This window comes from Notamacropus eugenii, chromosome 5 (genome assembly GCF_028372415.1).
Source record: "Notamacropus eugenii isolate mMacEug1 chromosome 5, mMacEug1.pri_v2, whole genome shotgun sequence".
Taxonomy (NCBI): Eukaryota; Metazoa; Chordata; class Mammalia; order Diprotodontia; family Macropodidae; genus Notamacropus; species Notamacropus eugenii.
In genome coordinates, this window is record NC_092876.1 from 114,415,769 (window position 1) to 114,437,154 (window position 21,386).

At 40.1% G+C, this 21,386-nt stretch overlaps 1 protein-coding gene across 4 annotated transcripts in view; it reads left to right on the plus strand.

Moving 5' to 3' along the window:
• The window catches only part of FZD4 (frizzled class receptor 4), a 183,882-nt gene that overhangs the window by 114,640 nt on the left and 47,856 nt on the right, over positions 1 to 21,386 (plus strand). The window contains exon 4 of one of the 4 annotated variants that reach the window (XM_072610610.1): positions 1,262 to 2,460. The exons of the other annotated variants lie outside the window; for them this stretch is intronic. Coding sequence (XP_072466711.1) covers positions 1,262 to 1,337 — 76 coding nt within the window. The 3' untranslated portion in view covers positions 1,338 to 2,460. Of the gene's footprint in view, positions 1 to 1,261; positions 2,461 to 21,386 lie in introns of those variants that run through there. 4 annotated transcript variants of the gene reach the window in all.

Here is a 21,386-nt window from a genome sequence, read left to right on the forward strand (position 1 = left end):
TGTTGGAGATGATTAAAACAATCACTGATAGCTCTGTATCATGTATCATTTTAAAGCATAGTTTGGTAGCACATACAAATGATCATGAGTACCAAAGGACATTTCTAAATGTAACAATAAAACTAAATAATAAAATCATTAAATCACAGAGATGGAAAGCTCCCCTGCCCACTTAGATTATCCAAGCCAGTTTCCATCTGAAGAATGAATTACTTCTATTACATTGATAACAAGTTATCATCTGGTTTCTACTTGAGTACCATTGGTAACAGCAAATTCTTTAACCAATCAGAGAAGCCTGCTTTTTTTTTTTTGATAAGTTTGATTTTTAGGAATTAAAGTCCTTAATTTATTTAGAAAATAAAATGATCTATCCAGTCCCACTGAGTTAGGAAAGCCTACACAGAGGCATGGTGATGGAGTATCCCTCTGTCATTTGAGGACCAGGCTGGCTAATTTCAGAGAGGTCCACAATGGCTTACATTCACCACAGGATGATGAATTTTTCAAGCACTGTAGCTCTTGAAGATCATTAGTTTTTGGTACCTGAAGATGTAGTTCATTTGGGTCTAGAGATATGATTTCATTAACTGGGACTAAATATTCTCTTACTAGCTTCCTACTTCTTCCTTCTATGTTCCCCTTCCCCATCCTTTTCAGTTCAAAATTATTCTTCTTCACAGAGAAAACACAAGTAGAGTTGAACAATGCTTCCCTTTCTGGATATAGTTAGCCTAGATGAGATAAGATTGAGGAGGAACGTGATGGTGGTCTTAAAGTATGTGAAGGACTGTTCCCTGAATGAGGGCTGGATTTATTCTTCTTGGCCCTTGAAAGCAAAGTGAAGAATAGTGGGCAAAAGCTGCAAAGAAGCAAATTTAAGCTTGATGTCAAGAATAACCTCCTAATAAGATGAACTATCCAAAAGGTGATGCAGTGGATAGAGCACAGACCCTAGAGTCATGAGACCTGAGTTCAAATTTGATCTCAGACACTTACTAGCTATATGACCCTGGGCAAGTTGCTTAACTCTTATTGCCTCTCAAAAACAAACAAACAATGCCCCCCTTCAAAAATAATAACGAAAAAAGTAATTTCCACTACTACATAGCCAAGAAGTATTCTGTTCATGTTTAAAGACCCTCCCCAAATGAGGGGGGGGCACACTATCTCTTTAGCCTACCCATTCAATTTTTTAAAAAATAACTGTAATTACTACAGAATTTTTCTTAAAATCAAACTTAAATTTGTCTCTTCACAGCTCCTACTCACTGCTTCTGGCTTGTTTCACTGGGACTAAACAGAAGAACTACAGCCCTTCAAATACTGGAAGATAGCTACCTTGCCCACCCCCCACCCCCCCATTGAGTTTTCTGCAGGGTAAGAATGCCCACTTCCTTTAATCAAGTCTTTATTTGTAATACACTGAGGGTCTTCATAATTCTGATTTCCATCCATGAACATCCTCTAGCCTATCCATGTCCTTCCCAAAAAGGGACACTCAAAATGCAACACAACATTCTAAACATGGTATGACCATGCAGAATACAACAGAACTAACCATCATCACCTAATTCTTGGAAACTAGTAAACTAGTACTCTCTTAGTAAAGCCTGAAGTCACATTATATTCTTCTTTTTTTTTTCTTTTTGACTGCCACATCACACTGTTGACTCATCTTGGGCTACTTCCCCCACACCTTTTTTTTCCATCCCTTCTCTCACCTACCATATGTATCTGGGACTGGTAGGCAGCATTGGAGTGTGAAATTGATCATTTTGAAAGGTAAGTGGCTGCAGTATTGCTCATCCTAAGAGGCTGTGAGCCAAGACCCAAGTTTTTTGACTCCCTAAAATGGCATTTTCAATCAGAAACTAGAGACAGAGCTTGGGTGATACAGTCCAATAAAGGAGATGGGATGATAATTGGGGAATTATGAAAAGACAGACTGCTCCTCCATGGAACTGGGAAAGTCAAGTTGAATAATTAAATGATGAGGCAATTAAGGAAATGACAACTATGTTGCAGAGAGGATTCCATATTTATATGAAGAGGGTAGCTATTAAGTTGGGCAGAGGCAAAACTACAAGAGTGGGCCTGAAGTAATGCAGAGGAGGAGAGTCTTTTAAGATGAAGTCTCTCCATTCATTCATTCACTCATTCATTCATCTACAAATCCATTCAGTCAGTCAGTCAACTAACATATACTGACTACATGCAGACCACTACACTATGTGGTGGAAGTGAGCATGGAGAAGTGTTTGAATGACTCCAGAGGAGAAAGTGAGTCTGGTGACTTTGCACAGCCCTCCCTCCTAGTAATCAATTCACTTGCATGTCATAGCATCACCTCCTTGATGTCATTGTCCTCTTCGAGAACAAAGGACAAACAGCAAGCAAGCAGTGTTCTAAATATCAGTTTATATTGTGTGATTCAGGGTGTGGCATTTGGATAAACCCATGAGTTATAAGTAACTCAGTTATCTCAGTTTTTTTCTCTGTTCTTCTATTTGGGGGTCAGGAATAAGAATGTGATCATTCTTATATAGAGGTCACCTAGCCCTGGCCCCAGTGTTGTTGACATGTGTGACAGCACATTTCTCTGCATATACACACAACATACAAGATCATAGAAGAGCAAATGTGGAAGTGACCCTCAAGATCACCTAGCTCAATGCAAACACAAGTCCAAGGTCACACAAGATAGTCAGGGCCAAAGTCAGGACTCAAACCCGTCTTCCTACTTAAACCTAGTGGGTTTTCTACTGTCTTTACCTAGTAGAAGCAAACAAGCTAAGAAGAAATCCTTGATGGTGGGTTAATGCCTCCATTCATATTCTTCCATAAGCGTGTTGTGTTGTCTTTATATATTTTAATGAGAATTTCTCCTTCTCCCCCATCTAGACATTTTATTCTTATTTCATTAGATTGGAACTTGGTGCCTCTCAAAGTTGTCCTTGCTCTTTATGGCAGAAAGGCTCTTGTCCTTTTAATAGGATGACAAGGGGGAGGTTGTAAATCATGTCAGAGAGGTCACTTGGTATTTTTACCCTTCCAGATACAGCCACGCAAATACCATAGGGACGAGTCATTGAGACCTCTCTGCTCCTTAGAGTCTTGTTTCTCCAAGAAAACATCTTACTGGGAAGGCAAAAACAACATCCACCTCCTCTTGGGTGATTTTAAGAGTCAGTTGATATGGGTTTTCTCCTGAGAAGATCTGTCATCTTAATACAAAGACAAAATTAGAAAACAACTTCTGTTGGATGGTTTTAAGAGCCAGATGATATGGGTTCTTTCTCTTGAAAAGGGATCTGTCCCTTCAGTCCTTTCCATTCTCTGAGGCAGGGCTGTCTCAGGAGCAAAAAAGAACATTCATTCATTCCTTCTAGAAAATTTACAGAGCACTGTTGTAGGTACTGAGGGTATGGATGGGGATGAGAAGTGGTTCTTATCCTTAAGGAGCTTACAATAAAGTAAGAAAAATAAATCAAATGCCCAGACAGCTATAACAGAGGTGTCAAATATGTGGCCCTCCATGGGCTACATGAGGCTCACAACATTCCCAAGTGAGGCTCAAACTGGATTAAAACATAATTGAGAAGTATTTAACAAAAATATATAAACATGGAATAAAAATAGATAATATTACATTTAAAACCAAGTCAATATATGGCCTCTAGGGATCCTTATGTAGGTCTCCCATTTCAAATTTGAATTTGATATCACTGGACTATAATAAAATATAGAATATGAAAAATGCCATAAGAGAAGTACAAACTATGGGGCTTCTGAAGAGGGAAAGATCACATTCAGTTAAGGGGAATCAGTTGGAAAGAGTACACTGGCTCAGGACTGAGAAGATCTGGGTTTGAATCCCACTTCTGATGTAACCTACCTGTGTGACCTTGCACAAGTCACTCAACTTCCTTGGGCTCTGGAGTTCTCAATAAAATGAGAGTGTTGTACCATGTGACCTTTGAGACCCATCCTAGGTCTCCATCTATAATCCTATGTCTTAGAGCAGCTCACAGAACCTCAGAGCTGGAAAGAATCTTCTAGGCCATTGAATCTACTCCTTATCTAAAGTCTCCCTTCTGTAACATCCCAGGCTGGTAATTCATCCATCCTCTACTAGAAAACCTCCCATGGGAGAACCCTGTGCCTAATCTGAGCATCCCATTCCATCTTTGAAGATATCTCGATGTTGTGAAGTTTTACCTTATATCAAGCCTCAGACTTGACCTTCTGTAACATCTACTAGTTGGAGGGAAAAGAGGGAGTATTTATATGACACTACAACATGCTAGGCTCATTTGAGCCTCACAACAGCTCTGAGAGGTAGGTGCTGTTATTTTCCCCATTTTACAGTTGAGGAAACTGAGGGAGAGACTGAGGTTAAGTGACTTGCCCAAAGTCACACAGCTAGTAAGTATCTGAGGCTAGATTTGAACTCAGATCTTTCTGACTCCAAACCCCAGATCTCTAACCATTGCACCACTGGCTGCCTCTAGGTTATCTTATTTTAAGAAATGACTAAATAAGAACTTCTCTCTGATTCGTACTTGACAAATGGTCTTTGCTCAAATACCTCCAGTGAGAGGGAACCTATTAATTTGTTAGGTAGCCCATTCCACTTTTAGATGGCTTGGTGAGAAGTTTTTCATCACATTGAGACTAAATTTTTTCTCTCCTCACCTTCCATCCAATGCTCCTAGTTCTATCCTTTGGGTCCAAGCAGAGCAAATCTAATTCTTCTTCTTATATAGTTTGTTTGTTGCTGTCAAGTCACTTTCCAGTCTCTCTGTGACTCCATTTGGGGTTTTCTTGTCAGAGATACTGCAGTGGTTTGCCAGTTTCTTCTCCAACTCATTTCACAGATGAGAAAATTGAGGTAAACAGGATTAAGTGACTTGCCCAGGCTTACACAGTTAGTAAGTGGTTGAGGCCAGGTTTGAACTCAGGTAGATGAGTCTTGCCCAGTCCAAGCCCAGTGCTCTATCCACTGTGCCACCTAGTTGTCCCTTCTTCAAGACGGTTATCCCATCCTCCCTGAGTCTTGAGATAAGTCCTGAAGACTAGACCATCTCCAGTTACCCTGATCTGTATTTTGCCACTGGGCCCAGATAGCTCCAGAGAAGAAAGTGAGACACTCTCTCACTTAAATCCAATTCACTTGCAAATCATGGCATTGCCTCCCTAATGTCATGGATGAAGGATGAACCACCACAACAAGTAATAAGATAGATTTGGAACTGGACAGGACCTTATGGGTCATCTAACCCAATACCTTCATTCTGAGGAAACAAACCCATTGAGACTGAAGGATTTGCCCAAGGTCACAATGATAGTAAGTGGTAGAGCCCAGAAGTGGGATAGGATTATGACAAATAAAGATGAAAGGAGGCATTATAGGTCTGGAGAATGGCATGCTCTCCATAGCTATCAATAATTTCTTAACTGAAAAATCTTATGCTAATGCATTGTTGGTGGAGTTGTAAACTGATCCAACCATTCTGGAGAGCAACTTGGAACTATGTCCAAAGGGCTATAATACTGTGCATACCCTTTGACCGAGCAATACCACTTCTAGGTCTATATCCCAAAAAAATCATAAAAATGGGAAAAGGACCCACATGTACAAAATTATTTATAGCAGCTTTTTTTGTGGTGGTCAAAAATGGGAAATTGAGGGGATGTCCATCAACTGGGGAATGACTGAACAAATTGTGGTATATGAATATAATGGAATACTATAGTTCCATAAGAATTGATGAGCAGACTTCAGAAAACCTGGAAAAATTTACATGAACTGATGCTGAGTAAAGTGAGCAGAACCAGGAGAACATTGTACATAGCAACAGAACATTGTGTGATGATCAACTTTGATAGACTTAGCTCTTCTCAGCAATGCAAAGATCTAAGACAATTCCAAAAGACACATGATGGACAATGTTGTCCACATCCAGAGAAAGAACTATGGAGTTTGAATGCAGATCAAGGCATACCATTCTCTTTCTCTCTCCATCCCTTTGTTTCTTCTTTCTCATGGCTTTTCCCTTTGGTTCTAATTTTTCTTTACAACACGACTAATGGGGAAATATGTTTAATATCATTATACAAATATAACCTATATCAGATTGCACACCAAAGAAAAATCCTATGACTTTTTCTCAATTCTCATCCTTTTCAACTTCTCTCCAGCATTTGACACCACCATTTGCTCTTCCAAGACACTGTTTCCTTCCTAGGATTTTATGACTCCATTCTCTCTTGGTTTTCTTTCTATTTATCTGTTCCTTCTTAGTTTGTTTTGCTGGTTCATCATCCCTATCCCTCCCTCTAACTTTGGATGTATCCCAAGGTTTTATCTTCTCTTTTCTTTCTTGGGAACCTCATAATTTCCCATTCATTTAATATTCATATCTGTGCTCACAGCTCCCAGATGTATAGATCTATCCCTAGTCTCTCTCCTGGCTCCTAGTCTTACATCACTAGATGTTTACTGGGCATTTCAGATTGCAAGCATCCCTGACTCGACATTTCCAAAATAAAATTCATTATCCTTTCCTCCTGAACCCACCCTGTGTTTTGAATTTCCCATGTCTCTGAGCACTGAAGAACTCAAGATCAGAGAGACACTAGGGTGAAGTAGTAACAGGCTCTCCTTGCTGGGTCCTGACATGGAATCTACTCCCTCGGATCCATTTCCTGATCCTTGAAAGTGGGATCAGTCATTGTAACAAGCAATTTTAGGTCTTTGCAAGCCTATATAGGACATGAAACAGAAAAAAAACATTGGGTATAGGAATTTGTCTAATGCAGATCTTGAGTTCTTGCCCCATATTTTGAACAGGAGCTGAGAACTGTATCCAGAGTTCCTGAACTTTTCATCTAGCCTAGTGACTGGCTCTTCTGAACATATGAGTCGGCCACCTGTTCATATTTTCCATCCTTCTTTGCCCTTTGGCAGGAGGAGTGACCACAGTAAATGAGACAAACCAAACTGTGTCCACCTTTGAATTCCTGAGTTCAAAGGAGCCTATGAGCTTCCTGGGTCTGGAAAAGCTGGAATTATGTGCATACATGGTATTATTTAATTACATATTATACTGCTTTTATTTTCTTATGCTGAGTGAAACACTACATACAGTTGAACATGTTCTGTTTCCTCTTTTGAGAGGAGTTTCCATAATGCCAAGGTCACATTACTAGGGCTCAGTGGAATTTAACAAGGCCAAGAAAGAAGGCAGGGTTTTGCCAGGAGGAAGGGAGCTCAAAATTAACTTGACCGAGCAAGCCCATACTAACTTTCACCCTTTAGGCAGCTAGGTGGCATATTGGATAGGGTGTGGAGCTTGGAAGAAGGAATGCCTGAGTTTGAATCCCTCAGACATTTACTAGCTGTGGAATGCCAGTCAGGTATTTAATTTCTCCCAATCTCAGTTTCCCCATCTGTAAAATATCAGGATTAGACTTTCCGCCTCACAAATCTCTTCCCACTAATGCATTTATATAGTCACCCAGAGAAAGGTAAAGTTGGGAGATAGAAGATTTTCTACTTTTTTGGAACCACAGAAAGCTGAGAGCGTCCCCAGTACTTCTGTTTAACAGAGATGAGGATGTTGTCTTTCCTATCGCAAGAGTTGTTATCAAAGACTATTGATGACTGAGTCATAGGGTCATTACTACAAAATACTTTATTGTTGTCTCTGCCTCAGACTTCAGGCAGCTCACAGCTTAGATGGACATTCAAAACATCTGCAAGGATTTACACAACAGGGGAACACAGAGAAAAGTTACAAAATAGTGAATGAGAACAAGAGACACCAATTCCTCACACCCCTAATCCCCAGGCAAACTCTTCTGCCAGGAAGTTTCCATCTCTGCCACAGAAGTATAATAAGTGAGCACAGAACAGCAGCTACAAGCAGCCCATCGTTACAGGACTAGGGCACCATCCACAGTTATTGGTCACAGCTGCCTTCTTCCCATCCCCACAGCTGAACTGCCCTGATGCTTCCTGTGGAAATACAACTGGAGCTGTACCTTAGAAACATTAATCTGGCAGCCCAAAAGAAAGACATAGCAAGGCAGTTATGGAAAGTGGCCTGGACGAGGAATGAAGAGATGAGTTTTCATCCTGACTCTACTGCTTGACTTGCCATGTGATCCTTTGTCAACCATTAAGTACCCATGCAAATAGAATATGTTATTGAATTAAAATGGAGTTTTAATTATCTCCTGCCTGATGGTGATGGAGGAGCTTGGGAAGAAAAACACGATAGATTTTGAGATGTAAGGAATCTTCAAGGTCACTGAGTCAACCCTTCTTCTTCATAGATGAGGAAACTGAGGCCCAGAGAGGTTAAGTGATTTGCCCAGGGTTACAGTTAGTAAATGACAGATACAGGAACTCAGCTTGGTCTATTCATGGACGTTTTACTTTCTAAGGTTTTTTTAGAGTACCACAAAAACATTATTAATACCATTAGTACCACAAACATTAAGACTATTTTACAGAAGAGGGAACAGATGCTCTGAGCATTAAGAAACCTCCTGAAAGTCACATACGTAATAAGTCTGAGTGTCCCCACCGGAAATGGGACTAAACATCGAGCCTCGTAGCTCCATCCAGAGGTCTTCCTGCTGTGGTTTTTCACCACTAAAGAGCAAAGTAACCTTGCTCCAAACAAGGAGAGGGGTACAGAAACACTTGGGTTTTTTATGGTCTCAGAGAAGGCAAAGAAGAATGACCAGTGAATAGACTTTTTCTCTTTTCTTCTGAAGGTTGATATATTTGATATATTTATGTCAGCTCCCAAACTCCTCTGGAATAAGGCTTCTAAATCTGGGATCCATGAATGTAGATGAGAAAAAGTACACTTCTCTTTCGATATAATTGGTTTCCTTTGCCATTCATATATTTTATTTCATACCATTAAAAACATTATCCTGAGATTTAGTCTGCAGTCTTCATCAGGCTACTTAAGGGGTCCATGACATAAAAAAGATTAAGAATCCCTGATGGAGATGGTTCATCTCCAAAGAGCTTGACTCAAATTGTCTCCAGCGGTAGAGAACTTGCGGCCTCTAGGTCCTCAAGTGTGGTCCTTTGATTGAATCCAAACTTCTGAGTCAGTTGAAAGGCTGCACTTGAGGACCTTGAGGGTCACATGTGGCCTAGAGGCCACAAGTTTCCCATTCCTACTCTACACCATGTTTCCACTCCTTCACAACCATTTTTTCCTCTGCATTCACATTGTCAAATTCAATTTGACAAGCATTTTTTAATTGCCTACTAAATAAAGGCAAGACCCTGTGTTAGGCACTACAAATGCAGAGACAAAACCAAACCAAACCAGTCCCTGCCTTGGGAATGGATTATATTCAACAGCATCACCATTATCAATAGCACCATCATTAAGTACTTACCATGTGCAAAGCACCAGGCACTTGGGAAATGAAAAACAACACAGTTCTTGTCTTCAAGGAGTTGACAATCTAGTAGGGGCTCAAAAAACCAAAATAAGCAAGTCAGAATGTGCTAAGTTCATAGGAAAGATAGCCCAGTACAGGTGATTTAAGAGCTCTCTTTTTTCTGTTTGTTGTTGTGGAGTTGTGTCTGTCTCTTTGTGACCCCATCTGAGGTTTTCTTGGCAAAAATACTACAGTGGTTTGATGATTCCTTCTCCAGCTCATTTTACAGATGGGGAGAACTGACTTGCTCAGGGTCACACAACTAGTAAGTGTCTGAGGCCAGATGTTAACTTAGGAAGATGAGTCTTCCTAACTCTAGGCTGGGCACTCTATCCATTGTGCCATTCAGCTGCCCTTTTGTCCTACTACTCCAATGGAGCTCCAACTCCTATTGGTTCTTTCTGCTTTGTAAATCAACATTGTGGGTTCCCATCTCTTAGTAGAGCTTGGATGTCTTTTTGCCAAGGATGTTACAGAGGGATTGCCAGCCTGGCATGGATTGGATTAGATAACCAATGAGGCCCATTGTGCCTCTCTGAGATTGTGAAATCTGAAAATGTCAAGTCAGGACAATAAAACAGAAACCCTGCTGACTTGGCGTGAGAAGACCTGAATTCCAGGCTAGCTTTGCTACTTATTTGTTGTGTGACCCTTGGCAAATTTTTGACCTTTCTGAACCTCAGTTGTCTCATCTGTAAAATAGGGACAATAAAACCTGGACTAACTACCAAATGGGGCAGTTTTAAAGAGCTTGTTTCTTAAGTGCTTTGTAACAGCAAAGAACTTTGCACATGTAAGTGATCATACGATCTCAGGATCATCATTTAGAGCTGGAAGAGACCTCAGACATCATGGACTCCAACCCTCCTCATTTGACAGGAAGTGAAGAAGGTGAGATGAACCTAAAGCCATACAGGCAGTCAGCTCTAGGAACCACATTTGAAGCCAAGTCCTCTAACACTAGACCCAGGGAGTATTCTTTGTACCATACCATTTATATAAGAGATTATTGTTTCTATTTGAGATGCAATTGAGGTTAACTGACTTGCCCAGGGTCACACAGTGAGTAAGTGTCTGAGGTCAGATTTGAACTCAGGTTCTTCTGACTCTGGGGCCTGTGCTCTATCCACTATACCAGCTAGCTAGCTGCCCTGAGATTATTTTTCTTAATGAGAAGAAGCATGGTATAGAGGAGGGAGAACTGGCCTCAGAGTCAAGATGTCTTGGATTCAAGTCCTGTCTTTAACAAATGCTGACTATATTATCTTGAGCAAGTCACTTAATATTGATCCCCCCCAAGAACCCTTCTAATACTTTAAATGGAAGAACAGTTGCTGCTCTCTTCTGGAAGGAGGAATTGCATTGTATGGAGTTCCCTACACTGATGAAATCACACATCTCAACAAAAACAAAACTTATTATATTCTTGGGCCTAAAAAAGAATGGATTAACTCAGCCACTCCTCTCAGAAGTTCCTGTCTGGTTTTCATGGGAATCTCTGTGTCTAGGGAGGTCTCAGAGTATTTGTGGCAGGCAGGAAAGGGCCAGCTCAGATCTTGTGGGATAAGTAGAATGTCTGTGGGCTGGCCCTGACAGCTATTGAAAACCATTTCCAGACCTGACCTGAAAGCTCAGAGTGAGGGGGCATCCCCTTTCCAAAGAGGTGGGGAGAGCAAGAAGCCAGGCCTCAGGGAGACTTCCCTGGCTTTATGAGGAAGACCACTCCAGCAATCTGTACCAACTAATTCCCAAATGAATCTTCATTCCACTACACTGTTTTCTTAATACAAGGTTTCGGTGCTTTTAAATTCCACTTTTTTTGTTGTTGCTGCTATTACTGATGCCATCAAAACAATATTTTAATTCCACATTTATGTAGAATTTTATGTTACAAAGCGATGTAACCCTTGACTTAAAGTTGGGGGTATAGCAGATGGAGTGTTCAGGCTGGAGTCATGATCTGAATTCAAATCCAGCCTTAGACAGTTCTGTGCTCCTACGCAAGTCATGTCACTAATGAATGTTTCTGTCTTAGTTTCTGTCACTGTAAAGTGAGCATAAAAACCAACCTTGCAGGATTATCCCTAGATAATATTTGTAAAAATTTCTTAGCACAATGCTTGGTACACAGTTGGTGCTATATAAATGATTATTCCCATCCTTCTTCAATAGCCGGCTAGAACTAGAGAGAAAAGTGATCTTGATTTCCAGCTTTAAGAGTTAGATATTGGGGTCCAGATTATGTTCAGGTCAAGAACGGAGAGAAAGACTCTGAGAAGAAGTTGAAACGTAGAGGATGGTCCTGGCTTCTTCCTAACATAGGTCTCTCCCTTCTGGCACCTGAAGAAGAGTTGGAAACCATTTTCTTCTCTCTCAAAGTCAGAAGGCAGAAAACCAGGATTTTTCTTCTCTCTGCTCCTCATAAAGGCACAGAGCATTGGGTCATCAATCTTCACCAATGAGGAGAGACTTATGCAAATGGACTTTGAACTGTGGGTTAAGGTGTTTACAAACATTATTGACTGTATTTGATCCTCACAACAACAGATGAGGTAGATACTGCAAGTAGTCAGGCAATAAGCATTTATTAAGCACTTACTGTGTGCAGGGCACTATGCTAAGTTCTAGGGATACAAAGAAAGGCAAAAAACAGAGCCCCTGACCTCAAAGAGCTCACATTTTAATAGGGGAAGTAATACATAAAGAATTTTTATATATATATATATATATACACATATATATACATATATATATACACACATATTTCTATACATATGGGTATGGATCTTTCTGTGTGTGTTCATATCTATATATCTTATAGGTATATAAGGGAATAAGGCACTATGTTAAGAGTTGGGAGGTAGGTGCTATTTTACAGATAAGGAAACTGAGGCAAACAGAGATTACATAACTTGCCCTGTATCTCACAGCTTATAAGTGTCTGGGGTCAAATTTGAACTCAGGTCTGCCTGAATTCAGGCCCAGTGCTCTATCCACTGCACCACCTAGCTACCTTATCTAAAATGCATGATTTAACATGTATTTAAAAATTAATGGGCCCATGTGAGGTATACCGATTTATCAATGAAGATATAGAATAATTACATCTACCTTTTCATAAAAAAATTATTTTATTTACTTTCAGTGCTCTACAATCACTTCCATATATCTTAGGTTTTTCCCCTCCCTCCCCCTCCTTACCTTCTCCTTCCTTACTCCCTCCCTGATTCAGTATGCAGTCTTATATAGGTTCTACACATACATTCCTATTAAATATATTTTGCCCTTAGTCATGTTGCATAGAAGAATTAAAATGAATGGGAGAAATCATAAAACAAAAGAAAATATAATACAAAAGAAAATGATCTGCTTCATTCTGTGATCCAATTCTATAGTTCTTTCTCTAAAAGGACTTTTTGCTCTCCCAGATGAATTTTGATATTATTTTTCCTAGCTCTAGAAAATAATTATCTGGTAGTTTGATTGGTATGGCACCGAATAAGTCAATTAATTTAGGTAGAATTGTCATTTTTATTATATTGGCTCAGCCCATGAGCAACTGATGTTTTTCCACTTACTTAGATCTGACTTTATTTGTGCGAAAAGTATTTTGTAATTGCGTTCATATAGTCCCTGGATTTGTTTTGGCAGATAGACTCTCAAACATTTTATAGTGTCTACCCTAGCTTTAAATGGGATTTCTCTTTCTTGCTGTTGGGCAGTATTGTGATTTAAAACAATGAGAGCTATTGAGGCAAAATGATTGTCTAAATTTGGATTATTTTTGTACTCCATGAGGAGAGCTACTTCTTACAACGTGGTACAGCTTGTGAGTACACAACTATTTATGATTAAAGAGCAGTCCCCCCAACTATCATCCTTGCTTCTATTTACAACACTACTTGTCAAATGTTCCAGGAAAATGTTCCAGGAAAAAGGCTCAGCTCCCTTCTGTACTGCCTTAAGTCTCTCAACACAGCACAAATATCCAAAGCTTCATTTATCATGGCCAGTGGGGGCAGAGGGGGGGCACTTTTTTTGAAAACTCCATTTGGTAGCCAGTACCCACAAGTTAAAATACGTGAAACAGTCTGCTATCAATCCCCAATAATTCATATTACAAAAAAAAACAACCCTTGAAAATATTGGCCTTTTCTCTCAAGAGTAAAACAGTATGAATAAAAAACTATTGTAGATTGGAGCTCTGTTAATATAATATATTCCCATATCCCAGAGAGTCTATCTCATATGAATTCATTTATTTGTGTAGGTTATTCATAATTAATTTCATTTTATTCTGCACATTTCATTTTATCTTTATAATTTTTTTGTGTCTAGGAAAAGTGAGGTTTTCCAAAGACAAGGCCCAAGGGTAGGGTTCCTATTTGTCTGGGTCTATGGGTGGTATTACAAGTTGTGATGGCCTTTAAATGCCAAAGAGGATTTTATATTTGATCCTGGAGGTAATAGGGAGCATCTGGAATTTATTGAGCTGGGTTGGGGTATGTGACATGATTAGACCTGCACTTAGTACTCTCCCCATATTTTACATGAGCAAATTGAGGCCCAATGAGATAATATATGTGTATATATATATATATGTATATATATACACACACATACACACGATATATACACACACATAATATATACACACATACATATGTGTGTACATATACATATACACACATATGTGTGCATATGTGTATATATACATATATTGTATATATACATATACATACATACATATGTATGTGTATATGTATATATGTATATGACTTCACTGGACCCTCACAATAATCCTGTGAGGTAGTCAATGCAAATATTAGTGTGAGAAATGAGCCCTTCTAACAAGCCCCCAACTGTGAGAAACAAAGAAGGACAGCTGTTATGAAATCAGGAAAGCTTTTATGAATCTTTATGTGCATCCCCCCTGAATGGAAGGGTAGCCTCCCCAGTGAGGTTATAGGATGACTACAACATGTTCAGAAAAATGGAAGCTCCTTAGAATGTTTCCCTTGACACCGTCCCCTGCCCGTGTGACTTCATGTTCTCCTCTCCGCTAGGCTTTCCCTCAGACCGTTCATTAAATCTGCACATTAGTTTCTGACCTTCACATGACCGTACTAGGTCACAACCCTGATCTCCTGGAACTGTGGAAATAGAGCTTCCTTGTTTCCCACATTAGTTTTCCTATTTTTCAGATAAGGAAGGTTCAGAGAGGTTCAGTGACTTGTCTAAGATCGTAAAGCTAGCAAAGGGCAGGATTGGAGCACAGGTCCTCAGACTCCAAGGCCAGAGGGCTTTCACTACTTAGTAAATCAGGCTTCATCGAAGCTCTGGGCCGCACAGCGTTATATGACTGGCTAGACATAAAATTAGGCAGCTGGCCATCTTTGTTTCGATCGCAACTTTTAGCGCCCTCCTTGCCTCCTCCTTTCTCCCCACTCCCAAAATTCTATTTTTCTCCCACTCTGACCAAAGTTTACTTTCAAACTAATCCCTACAGAAAACTGGCCAATGGGGGTTATCCACCCCACCCCAACCCTAAGGGATATTTGCATTCCATTACAAATGCCCAAAGATTAAAAAAGTTTTTAGGACTGAAAGGAATGAATGAATTTCAAACAGTAGGATTTTAGGGCCTATGACAGTCAATGACTGAAAGACTTTGGGGTGGAGTGGCAGACCACCCCCCAGGAATTCCTTTCTTGACCCCCACCTGAGGTGGCCCCTCAAAAGTCCCTCAAATCATACTCCAAACAGGTAGTCAGGCATTAACTTACTGGGTACCCTGGCCACAAACACCCTGAACCTTTGGTTCAAATCAACCAACAGCATTTATTAAACATTTCTACATGCTAGGTACTGAGCTAGGTGTTGGGATTTGAGGACAAAAGTGAAATAATTCTTGCCCTCAAAAATGTTTATATTTTAACAGGAGAGAGGAGTATATCTACCTATATTAAAAAATAACAAATTTACAAATAAATATAAGTGCAACCTGGGATTCAAGGCAGTTGCATTTGGATAAAAATGCATTTGCATTTCTGTTGGTGGACAGAATGTTGCCCAAATAGCAGCTCAATGCTTTCTGCCTGAATGAGGGGCAGAGCAAAGATATAAAATAAAGCAATGACACACCATGTCACCCCTCAAGCAAGCTCAGCTCAACACAGGCTTTAACAAGCATGTCCCTGCCATCGTCTCAGGAAGAGACTGACAAACTGACAGAAGAGATAAGGAATTCTCTGCACGCTCTGTACTCATTCAGAATTCGCAGTCACATTGTAATCATTCCTGAGAGAAGGGGTCAGGCCTGGAAACACTACTGCTGTGACTTAGAGCCTCCCTCTATTGGGATGATGTTCGTTTGGCTGAGTTTAGAATGCTTTATATGGGAGTTTGGTTTTCTTTTTTCTTGTGTGCGTCACTATCATCGCAAGGCAGCCTACCCAGGATTCCACTTTCTCTTAAGTATATTGGTCTTAGCAAGAAAGAATAATCCTTAGAATCAGCAGAAGTTACAAATGCATAGATTAAAAACAGAAATGAAGCGACTTGCATGGTCAGTTAATAGTTGTCAAAGTCAGCAGCAGAATTTCCTGACCCTCTCCCCTGCCTCAGTCACTGTTCCACTGATTCACTGCCACCTCTCAATTGTGGGGGAGGGGATGGGGAAGAGGGACCGGTTTGAGCCAGCTCCTCTGAATTCCAGATAACTGATTGCTAAATTATTAACGAGCATTTGGACTTGGGAAATCAGCAAATGCTGCAGTTAGGGTTTGATTTATTGCTTGGTTGATTGTCTAGACTTAAGGAAGTGCTGGAAAGGATGGTAAGAATGCAGGTTAAACTTAAAAGGATGTCTGGTATATATTCTTCCCTCTCCCCAGAGCAGGTTGTTAAACATTTACCAACACACAATAAGGCATTGTTATTTTTAATTTAAATATCTTCAAAATTGTATTGATGCCAATCTTCTGGGCATAAGATAAAACCTTAAGGTTGTTTTGATTTGGAGTAATCTTTCAAATGGTTATTAAGTTTGCAATTGTTCTTCAGAGACCTCTTTATTCATGTCATTTATAATTAAAGAGCTAGCATTTATGAAACAATTTAAGTTGCAAAGTGCTTTACAAATGTTATCTCATTTGATCCTCAGAACAGCCCTGGGAGGTAGGTGCTGTTATTATCCTCCTTTTACAGAGAAGGGAACTGAAACAAACAGAGGTTAAGCTATTTGTCCAGAGTCCCACATCTAGGAAATGTTTGAGACTGCGTTTGAACTCAGGACTTCCTGCCACCAGGACTAGGACTTTGAATGCCAAACAGAACATTTGTATTTGCTCCTGGAAGCCACGGGAGTTTATTGAGTGGGGGGTGGAAGTGTGTGACACGTTTAGATCTGCATTTGAGGACAACTGCTTTAGTGGATGAGTAGAGGATGAATCAGCCAGCCACCAGCTGGCTACTGCAGTAATCCAGGCATGAAGTAATGAGGGTCTGTAACATAGCATCGGAGGACAGAAGGGGGCGTATTTGAAAAGTGTTACAAAGGTGAAATTGGCAGGTATTGGCAATAGCTTGGGTATGGGGGCAGGGGAACATGAAAGATAGTGAATAATCCAGGATATCTTGTAGGTTGTGAGCCTGAGGGACTAGGAGGGACTAGTGTTGCCCTCTCCAGTAATAGAGAAGGTAGGAGGGGGGCATAGTTTTGGGGAAAGATAATAAATTCTTTTTTGGACGTATTGAGTTTAAGATGTCTACTGGACTTGTAATTCAAGATGTCTAAAGACAGCTGAAGATGCAATATTGGATATCAGCAGAGAGATTGGAATAGGAAAGATAAATTTGAGAATCATCAGCATAGAGATGGTAATTAAGTCCATGGCAGCTGATGGGATGACCAAGTGAAGTAGTATGTCAACAGGAGAAGGCCCAGTATGGAGCCCTGAGGGGGTGTAATCTGGAGGAAGATCCAAACAAGAAAACAGAGAAAGAGCAATCAGATAGCAGGAAAACCAAGAGAGAATTGAGTCCCAAAAACTCAGAGAGAAGAAAGTATCTAGGAGGAGAACATGATTAATAGTGACACAGGCTGTAGAGAAGTCAAGAAGAATGAGAACTGAGAAAAGGCCATTGTATCTGACAACTAAGGGGTCATTACCAACTTTCCAGGGAGAAGTTTCAGTAGAATGATATGGTGGGAAGCCAGATTATAAGGGGTCAAGAAGAGAGGAGACAAAGTAGAGGTACCTATTATAAATGGCCTTTTCAAGGAGTTTAGCTACAAAAGGCAAGAGAGATATAGGATGATAATTAACAAGGATGGAAAGACAAAGTCAGGGTTTTTTTTCAGGACACAGGAGATATGGGCATGTTTGTAGGCAGTAGGAAATGAGCCAATAGAGAGGGAGAGATTGAAAATCAGTGAAAGAGTGGGGATGGAAGAGGGGACAATCTGTTGGAGGAGATGGTATGGAATAGGATCACTTAAATAGAGGAGTTAACCTTGGTAATGTGTAAGGCCACTTCATTAGTAAAACAGTGGTGAAGGAAGACAATGTGGCAGAAGGCACCTGATAAGAGGGGAGAAAAGGGAGTTCCTGGTGAATGGTGTCACTTTTTTTCTGTGAAATATGAAACAAGGTTCTCAGCTGAAAGTTGGAGAGGGAGAGCATTGGGAAGGTTTGAGGAGGGATGAAAAGGTTTGAAAAAGCCACTGTGGAAAGTGGGACAGTTAGTTGATAAGAGGCATATAGTAGAATTTCCTAGCAGTAGTGAGGGCCCAGTTGAGGTTATGGAACAAATTTGCAGTGGTCCAAGTTAGAACTGTTGTGTGATTTTCTCCATCTTTCCTTATCAGATTGTGTGTAGGAAGCAAGGGCAAGAAATGGGAGTGATCCAAGACTGAGGCTCAGCTGGCTGTAATTGGTGATAAGGGGAGTAATGATTCAAGAGAAGAGGACAGTATAGAGATGAATTGGTTCAACAAGGAGTCATGATGGGGAGAAGAAGAGAGAGTGGCTAGTGCAGAAGAGATGGCCTGGGAGAGAATTGGGGAGTCAAGGGACTGGAGGTCATAAAGAGTAGAGTTATATAAGGGAAGGCAGAGGGAGAGGTGAAAAGCCAATAGATTATGGTTGAATAAGAGAATTTCAGAATTCTTGGGCATGGGGGTGGTACATTTGTGGGTGATGGCAAGGTCAAGAGTATGACCATCTTTGTGGAGTGGAGGACTAGCTCTTGGGAGGTAAGTCAATTGAGGAACTGATTCATTAGTGTATTAGAGGGAGAATCAATATATATACTGAAGTCCCCTAGTATTAAAGCAGGAGTTGGAGAGGAAAGAAAAATTGTAAGTTATGGATTGAGGAAGGAAGGTTGGGGAAAGATCTGTAGACAACAATAACCAGGATTTTTATTGGGTGGTAGATATGAATAGCAGGAACCTCAAAGGAAGAGAAGTTACTGAATAATGGAGGGACGGGGAGAACCTGAATGTAACAATGAGGAAGAAGGAGTATTCCAACTCCTGTCTCAATCAGTGAGTTGAGGAGAATGAGTGAAGGTGCAACCAATAATGGAAAGAATAACTAGGGAGGATATGTCATTGGGAAAGGCAAGTTTCAGTAAGAGCTAGTAGACGGGAATGGGAAAAGAGCATATTTAAGATGAAGGGAAGTTTGTTGCTAATGAAACAGGCATTCCAGAGGGCACAGTGGAAGGACTAGGTGGAGTTAGAATGAAACTTTGTGGTAGAAAGGTTGAGGGGGATGGGAATGAGGAATTGGAAGACAGGGTGTGTGGAATGTGGTTTGGATGATAATCTACAGGAGTTCAGAGTCACTGGGATGTTCATTTGACCAAGTGTGAGAATGTTATCATTGAATGGAAGGCAGTACCCTCAAAGGACAGGTACAGCTATATGTCTTTATTGTCATTGAAAATATTTTCAACTAATCTTATTTTTCTGGTATATCTTAAAAGCCTATGACCTAGTTATATTAACCACTGCACTAGGATTGTAGGCTCATAGATTTAGAGCTAAAAAGGATCTCAAAAGCCTTCTAACACCCTTCTCTTACAGAAGAAGAAACTAAAGGGTAGACAGGTTAAGTGATATGCCCAAGGTCACACAAGCAGCTGAGATTCAAACCCAGGTCCCCTGTCTCCAAGTCCAACATTTCCCCCTCTATATCATCCTACCTCCTGAGTGCCCCCAACTCATAGTAAATTGTCATTTTTGAGTTATTGCATTGGTTGAGAGGTTTCCACTTTGTAAGAAGGTGAAATCAATGTATATGTCATTTTTTATAAAAAGAGACCCTCTTTATAACATGAGGGTCAGGCTGGGTGTGGAATGATCTTCCTGAGCTGGTGCAAAAGCATCCTCAGTGACATAGATGGAGACTTGAACTTAGAATTGTGTGGGAGCTCCAGCAGGCCTGGAGGGAGGCCATGCTACTCTTTACTGCATGAACTGTCTCTGGCAACCTATCTGGAGAAAGCATTATTTCACTGGAAGTTTTAGGACTTTTGGCAGGCACAGGTTATATGCTTGCTGGTTTAGTTATAGACAACAGATTTAGTTTGACAAAGAAAGAAAGAAAAAGAAAGAAAGAAAGAAAGGAAGGAAGGAAGGAAGGAAGGAAGAGGAAGGAGAGAGAGAGAGAAAGGAAAGAAAGAAAAAGGAAAGAAGGAAAGAAAGAAAGAAAGTGGGATGGAAAAGAAAGAGAAAGGAATACGGAGAATGCCTGTAACAACAGTGCTGTATTTGAATATGATCACAAAAAAGTTACAACAGAAAACACTGGAATGATACCCCGAGGGGCAAGTAAAAAGACTATTGGTATTTAGATTTTTCTTTCTTCACTGTCCTACATTCATGACATGCTTGGGTGGCAGCCATGGCAGCTAAGAGTCAAAAATGTAAATAGAAAATAAGAAATCACTCTCTCAATTACATATAGTAATTAACTATACTTTAAGCATTAGTCATTGCATTAACCCGATCCACCATGGATTTCCTCATTAAAAAAAATGTATCTGATATAGTCCATGTCCCAGGGCACTTTGGTAAAAGAGACCCTTTTAGAACTAGATTAAAAGTCCTACTGTGTGTAATTTCCTAATGTACCATCCAAGGTAAAGATCAAGAAATGAAAGAAGAATGTGTGGATAAGTTAAGTAAATACAGTCCCTATGAAGCACAGAAATTTATCTAAGATTTTTCTCTTCATTGAGTCAATTTGCCCACCCCCAAAGAAGGCGCTATTTTGGCTGCAATGTCTATCTAGCACCATTCCCATTGCTTCTTGGCATTGAATTAATTCTAGTGAAAAGAGATGATAAATTCTGGATGATAATCTTGAAGGGGAAGGGGATTGTAGAGGGAAAGTCAGTAATTCCTTCTTGTGCTTAGTGACTACCAACTAGCAAGCAATGGTAGCTTAGGATAAATATGCTAGACCCTTCGGCACTGATGTATTGTTCTAGTTAAAAATCCAGTTAAGTGGCAAGAACTGAATGAAGTGGTACAAATACACCTTTGCCTGCTCTGGGGTAACTGGAAGACAAGAAATGCCATATGCCATGCTGGTTTAGTATATGGTAAGGAACCAGTTCTAAATTAAAGAGACGTCTGAGAGAGGACCTGGGTTCATATCTTGCCTAAGACATTCACTTTATAACTTTGGGCAAATTGCTTAATTTTCTTGGGCCTCAGTTTCCTCACTTGTAAAATGAGGGGTGAGGAAAGAAATCAGATGACCTTTGAGGCCCCTTCCAGCTCTAAATCTATGATTCTATGATCCTAGTTTCTATTAAATTATATTTGAATATATGTATATATGCATATACCCAATTGTTTTTGCCTTTTCTTTCCTCTAAGGACTAAC